Source organism: Vidua macroura, chromosome 17 (assembly GCF_024509145.1).
Source record: "Vidua macroura isolate BioBank_ID:100142 chromosome 17, ASM2450914v1, whole genome shotgun sequence".
In the NCBI taxonomy this organism is placed as follows: Eukaryota; Metazoa; Chordata; class Aves; order Passeriformes; family Viduidae; genus Vidua; species Vidua macroura.
In genome coordinates, this window is record NC_071587.1 from 6,330,836 (window position 1) to 6,337,454 (window position 6,619).

Below are 6,619 nucleotides of genomic sequence, written 5' to 3' on the forward strand. Positions count from 1 at the left end.
GAGAAACCAATGAAATCCTCATTTTTAAGCCTGTTTTCCACACTCACACCTTGCTTTGTCCCCCTCCTCCCCCTTTCCCTTTAAACCAAGGCTCACCCAGCTGGTGCAGAGGAGGCAGTTGCTGGAGCTCCCAGGCCCTGGAATGTCACACACACCCCAAAGGGCCTGGGGAGCACCCAGGGGAAGGTGCCACAAACCAGCCCTGGTGGCAGCCCAGCAGCACCTGCATCCTCCTCTCTGCCTGAGTGCCCACAGGGAGCCAGCCTGGGGTTTGGGGCTTGGACACATCCCTTTGACAAATAATCAACCACCACCTGATGGATTCACCTTTTATTAAGCTGCCATCCAGAACAAAAGAAGGAGAGAGCAAAGCCTGCCCTGAGACCTTTGCAATGCTGGCAACTCTGCATGCCTTCCCCACCAGGAAAAGGGGCTATTTCTCCACAAAACCCCCCTCAGAGGGTATTTTAAATAGAACTGAGAGTTAAAATGTCCATTATTGGAGGAAAAAAAATCAATAGGGCTCCTACCTCTGCCAGAGCCCTGCTTTCATGCAAATGAGACAGGATGGGCAAAGGCCACGCTGGGGTCACCAGCTGGAAAGAGCTGCCCAGGTGTGGCTGTGCAGGTACCACATCCCACATGGGGATGAACGTGGATGGGACCACCCCCACCTCAGATAACCCTAGCAGCAACAAGCACAAACCCATGGGCTCACAGGGACGGGGAGGAGGCGAGGAGCCAGCACAGCTGCTGGGCTACCAGGTGGAGGAAAAGGTGGGGAAGGAAGGGGTGATTTTAGCTAAGGAAAAAAAAATCTGCTTAGGACCAAGCCATTTGCAGGTGACTGTACTTCAGGAGGCTCTCCCTGGGGCTCCCCTTAGTACAGTCTGGGCTCAGCACAGAGGAGAGCTGGGGCTGGGCTGGGCTGGGCTGGACTGGAGGAGTTCAGCTTCCCCTGGGAATGGGGCCATTTCAGCCAGGAGGACCTACCCGTGGTGGGGAGGTGTAAGAGGCAAGGTGTGCTGGTGGGCAAGTGGGTGAGTGCATGAGCCTCCAGCTTCCAAAAGCACTGAGCCAGCCACAAGCTTGAGCTCAGACCCAGAGGGCTGCTCACAGGAGATAAAGTTCCTCCGTGAAGCTGTCCCCATGTGCTGAGCTTTAGGACTGCAGCCCATTCCCTCCTGCCCACCTTTCCCTGCCCACCCACCAGCTGCAAACCTACTGTGTGGCACTGACTTACTTGCACCTGGTGCCAGAGGACAACTCAGTAGTCCCCAGCCTTGCAAGGCTTGCTCACACACACTTTGCTTTTGACACTCTCAGCAAATGCAACCCAGCCCATGGAGCAAGAGTCGTGTGCTGGCAGCAGCCACAGCCAAAGCTCAGCAGGGTGGGAGGGCAGCAATGCAGCCTCTGGGGAGCAGGGAGGTGGGAGAGCAAACCTACAGCTCACTGGGCTTCACACCGGGGTGGGAGAAGGGGCTCTTGCCAGTCCCAAATGTTTGAACTTGGGAGGAAAAAGCAAAGAAAAACAAATGGTGTCATTCAGTGCCTGCAAAAAAGGAATCATTATTTCCCAACTGGATTTAGAGGCTCCTGCTGGGGGAGGGAGAGGAACAGAAGAAGTGAGTAAGAAGAACCTGACATCTCTGTTCTTAATTTATCATCATAGTAAGACTCGAGCGCTGAGTGCAGCTCGGCACGCGCTCCTAGATGGATTTCCTCCGCAGCCGGGGGTGCTGCCGGCAGCGAGGGCTGTTGGAAGACAAAGTGCTCCCTGGGGAAGAGCCGGTCTGACCCCGTGTGCTCAGGGACACCTCGTCGATTTTGTAGGAAATGGAGTTGTAATAGACAGGGTTGGTGTGGCAGCTCAGGGTCTCGGGGTGGGAGGGCGCCGGGCTGCCACACACCTGGGGTCTGTAGCACAGGCACGTGCAGAAGGACGGCACCTCGGCCGCCGAGATCGCCGACTGGCGCCGCTGCCTCTCCGCGTCCTCCTGGACCAGCGGGATCAGGTTCATCTGGCTCGTCCTGTCCTCCACAGGGAGAAAAATGGCATTGCTGCTGCGGCTGTCCTCTTTTGGCTTGAGGTGGATGTTGTTGCGGGCTCTCCTCAGCGAGGCTCGCTCTTCGGCGTCGCGCCGCTCGTCCTCCGAGTTCATGGTCAGGAAGCGCAGCACCACCAGGTTGAGGAAGGCGCCGATGACGGTCAGGCCCACCAGGATGTACATGAAGCTGAAAGCCACGTACGGGGGCTTCTTCTGCAAAGCCTCGTTCTTCTGCAGAGCCACAAAGTCTCCAAAGCCGATAGTGGTCAAGGTTATGAAGCAGTAGTAATAGGCATGGAAGAAAGTCCAGCCCTCGAAATAAGAGAAGGCTGCGGCGCCGATGCACAGGGTGCCCATGCAGGACAGAAAGCCCACCAGGACCATGTTCTCCATGGAGACGTGGGTTGTCCTCATGCCCAGACACTTCTTGATCTTCTTGAGCAGCAGCCGCACGACGGTGTTCATGCGCTCCCCCAGGCTCTGGAACATGACCAGCGTCAGAGGGATGCCCAGGATGGCGTAGAACATGCAGAAGACTTTGCCAGCGTCTGTGCCTGGAGCAGCGTGCCCATAACCTGTGAAGGACACAGGAAAGAGGAAAGGAGGCGTCAAGTCCTCACTGGGGTTTCCAGCAAGGCTGCCCTGTGACCAAGAGGAGCAGTAGAAAAATGGGGGGAAGAATGGAACTCAATAACAGATCTGTAGGCAATGCTAATGGGGTGATGCCCATCCTTTGGGATGATGGCACATTCATGTAGGCAGAACCTCATTTGACCTCTAAAGAGAGAAGGTACCCTCCTGATAGCCCCCAGTGTCACAGAGGCCAAGAGGAGGCCTAGAGCTGGACTGGGGTCTGCAAGCCTCCTGCAGCTCATGCATAATTCAGAGGCCAGGATGTTGTGCCAGTGCCAGCTGTGCAGGGTAACCTGAACCCCACAGCGAAGGGGCGCAGAGGCTCTGCAAGATGCTGAGACCAACAGCATCAGATCACCCTGTGGGGAGGAAGCACACACAGCCAGGACCATCCACAACTGCCCTTGCAGGGGTATTGCCACCTCCTCTGTCACCTCATCCTCCTCCCAAGCCATTCAGTGTCACATGCACATTTGAGTCTCAGCTGTATGAGCTGTTGGACAGGAGCCAGAGTGACCCTGTGCTATAGGGACAGTCCCCACAGGAGCAGCTATGTCTAGAACGACTTCTGCAGACCCACTCCAGATTTACTCCAATGTCACTAAGACTCAGACCTAAAGCACCACTGGCCTGTTGGGGAGGAGGGGCTGTGCTGGTTTAGATGCAGGGTGAGGGAGCATTTATGCCACCACAGCCCTGTCGCCCTTTTCCTGGGGACAGGGAGCTCCAGGACAACAAGGTTTTCCTTGAATGCCTTCTGAGATTTAATTTCTCCACCTTGGCCCAAGTTTCAGAGCTGTGACTCGAGGACACACACACAATTACACTGTGAGGCATAGTGAGGTATTCACTGCAATCTTCCGGACTCCAGCGATTCCTTGCCCACCTCAATTACAGCAGCTTAGCAGAAATTGGTGGCCCCTGACCTCAGAGGATGAGTAACGAAATCAGTGCAAGGGACTCACATGGCATGGGGAGTAATGGCATCCAAAGGCATCCAAAGGCATCCAAAGGCATCTGAGCCTTTCTTTTAAGTTGCTTCTACAAGAAACTACCAGGGCCTGAACCTTCCCTTCTGAAAGAGCCTACAGAACAGTGCCAGCTCCTTCCTGTGCTGCTGCCAGGCCTTTCACAAACAGCTATTTGCATTCTCACTTTCTGAAGGAATTTGCGTGACTTTTGCATGGAGAACATGGAGGAAAACCCCCTCTTGTTACCCCACAGTCTTAAGTGGTGACTTGGCTTCACCTCAGTCCTTGCTGCCCGTGGATTTCCAGAATACTTGGGGAAGGTGCTGCACCCAATGATGGAAGGACCAGAGGACCATGGTTATTCTGGGCTCCTCAGCACACCTCCTGCTCCAGGAAACTCCTGCATGGGACAGGGCTGAGGACAGTATTATCCTTCTCCATGCTGTGCTCAGAACTGCCAGCAGGCAGCAAGGGACTAGCTTCTAATTGCTCTCTCTGTTCACAGATTCACACAACAAAAAATGATGAATTTAATGCCTGTATGCCACATTTCATGAGATAGAGAGCAGACAGGAGACTGCAGTGGCAAAACCTCCCAGTCAGATCCAAGCTTAATAATTGAGCGCAATCAGCAGGTCCCAGGCTACAAGATAATACAATGACAGCAATGAGGATGTAAAGATAATGATACACAAGAGCAGTAAGTGGAAAAACAATTGTTATACCCTGAGAGACTGTTGAAGGAGTGTTTAGCTGATGGTTTCGAAATGACAAAGGGAATTAGAAAGAGTAAACACAGCTACAATAACATTAAAACTGAGATTTGGAGCACAGCCCAATATAAAGAGATCTAACATGTCAGTGTTTGAGAAATACAGCACCTGGGCTGAAATTATTTATCACACGGCTGTGTGATAAGCACAGCCATTGTTTGTCACAGCCAACAGGAAAATCATGTAAATGAAGCTATAACCTGTCAGGTGATGATGGGGATTTTTGCTGAAGCCATTCATCTTTCCCTCCTGCTGGGGTCTGACCTGAACCATGCCCTGAGCTCACCGTGGTTTGCTGACTTGTGTGTTCCCAGCTGCACACACCCCACACCACATCCCATGGGAGCACATGGAGACCCCAGGCAAGGCCTGCAAGATACCTGTCCCTCTTCCACCTCTTGTCCTCTGGTAACACAGTGCAGTTGATCCCACCAACCCTTGTCCTGAGGGATGATGCTTCCAGCTACCAGAGGTATTTCAACCATCCCAAGCCCTTTGGTAAGGCTGAAGTCCTGTCCTGAAGAACAGAAGGCGGCTGCTGGCTGTGCCAGGGCAGGATTTGGCCTCAGGATTCCTGCCTCCACACATCTGCTGACTGGAATTCCAGCACAAGCAGTGACAGGATCCCTGTCTATCCCCACGGGATGCCAAGGGTGCATAAATTAATCAAAGTGGATTCATTAAACAATGCTCAACTCCCACGTGGCTAATCTCACCTAAATTAAGGCAACCCTCATTCAATTTAGTTTCATTCTCTTGCAAAATTGAAGTGGACAAACCAAGGCACTGGGCTCTAGTATGGATAAGTGGGTCTACAGGGGAGTTTATTTCAATCACTCCCCTCCAAGCTGACACCCATGTCTCTGCAGGTTTCTGTGCAGGCAGAGCAGCGGGCAGTGGCTTGTGGCTCTCTTGACTCCGTGAAGCCGGTCTCACACAGCCAAACACCCGGAGTTTTGAGCCAGCAAAGAAGCCAACAATTCTTGCCCAGCTCTTCACCCAGCTCACTGGCTAAAGCCAGCACAGGGGACAGACACGGCCCCTACCTCTGCCCTCCCACACCGCTGCCAACTTTGGCAGCTGCCTGCTCCAAAGGTTCCCGCAGGAGCTCCGCAAGCTGCTGCCTCCCTGAGACGATGTCGCGTCTTGCCGCCCCAGCCACAGCAGCACCCCCAGCACAGGGTGGCCCCAGCCTGCCCGTGGGTTGCCTCGCCCACCACTGGGCACTGGGGTCCCACAGGGTCAACTCGGGGGTAGCGTGAAGAGATGTCCCAGCCTTGCAAGGGTGACACCTGCCTCTGCCGCGCGGGCACCCCCCAGACTGCCCTGGAGCTCCCAGGGCTACTGGAGGTGTGGGGCTGGAGAAGGATGTGGCGCAGGGACATGGAGGGACATGGGATGCAGGGGCATGGGGATGGAGGGACATGGGAGGCAGCGATGGAGGAACACGGGGTGTAGGGAGGTTGGATGGAGGGACACGGGGTGCAGAGGTGCAGGGATGGAGGGATGCCGGGCGCGCCGGCCGGGCTGCCCGCACTCACCGATGGTGGTGATGACCGTGATGGCGAAGTAGAAGGAGCCGGCGAACTTCCACTGGCGACCGGCGCGGTGCGGCTCGGCCTGCAGCACCAGCCGCTCCAGCTCCCGGTAATCGTCGGCGGAGAAGCGGTACTTCCTCCGCAGCTCCCCGCGCTTCTGCTCCAGCAGCCGCTTGCGGCCGCTCTCCGCCTCCGACTCCAGCGCATCGAAGACCGCGGCGCCCACCAGCAGGTAGGAGAAGATGCAGAGGATGAGCGCGGCCGTGCGCAGGTTCTGCCGCTTCATGGCGAGGGGCGGCCGCCGCGCTCAGCCCGGGCTCCGCATGGCCCCGCCGCCGCCGCCGCCCCCCGCGCACCCCCGCGACCGCGCACCGCCCCCCGCGCACCGCCCGCGCTCCGCGCTCCGCGCACGGCTCACCCCGCAGCGCGCACCGCGCACCGACCCCGGGCACCGCGCAGCGCCTCCTGCGGGCTCCGGGCACCGGCTCCTGCCTGCCCCGGGCACCGGCTCCTGCGGGCTCCGGGCACCGGCTCCTGCGGGCTCCGGGCACCGGCTGCTGCGGGCTCCGGGCACCGGCTCCTGCCTGCCCCGGGCACCGGCTGCTGCGGGCTCCGGGCACCGGCTCCTGCCTGCCCCGGGCACCGGCTGCTGC

General features: G+C 56.9%; 1 protein-coding gene across 1 annotated transcript; it reads right to left on the reverse strand.

Moving 5' to 3' along the window:
• Positions 1-317: 317 nt before the first annotated feature.
• KCNK15 (potassium two pore domain channel subfamily K member 15) lies at positions 318-6,261 on the reverse strand. The gene is made up of 2 exons (XM_053992934.1): positions 5,970-6,261; positions 318-2,626 (listed from the first exon to the last, which is right to left on the reverse strand). Exons 1-2 carry the CDS (start codon positions 6,250-6,252, stop codon positions 1,713-1,715), a joined length of 1,197 nt encoding a protein of 398 aa, XP_053848909.1. The 5' UTR covers positions 6,253-6,261; the 3' UTR covers positions 318-1,712.
• Between the last annotated feature and the right edge of the window lie 358 nt (positions 6,262-6,619).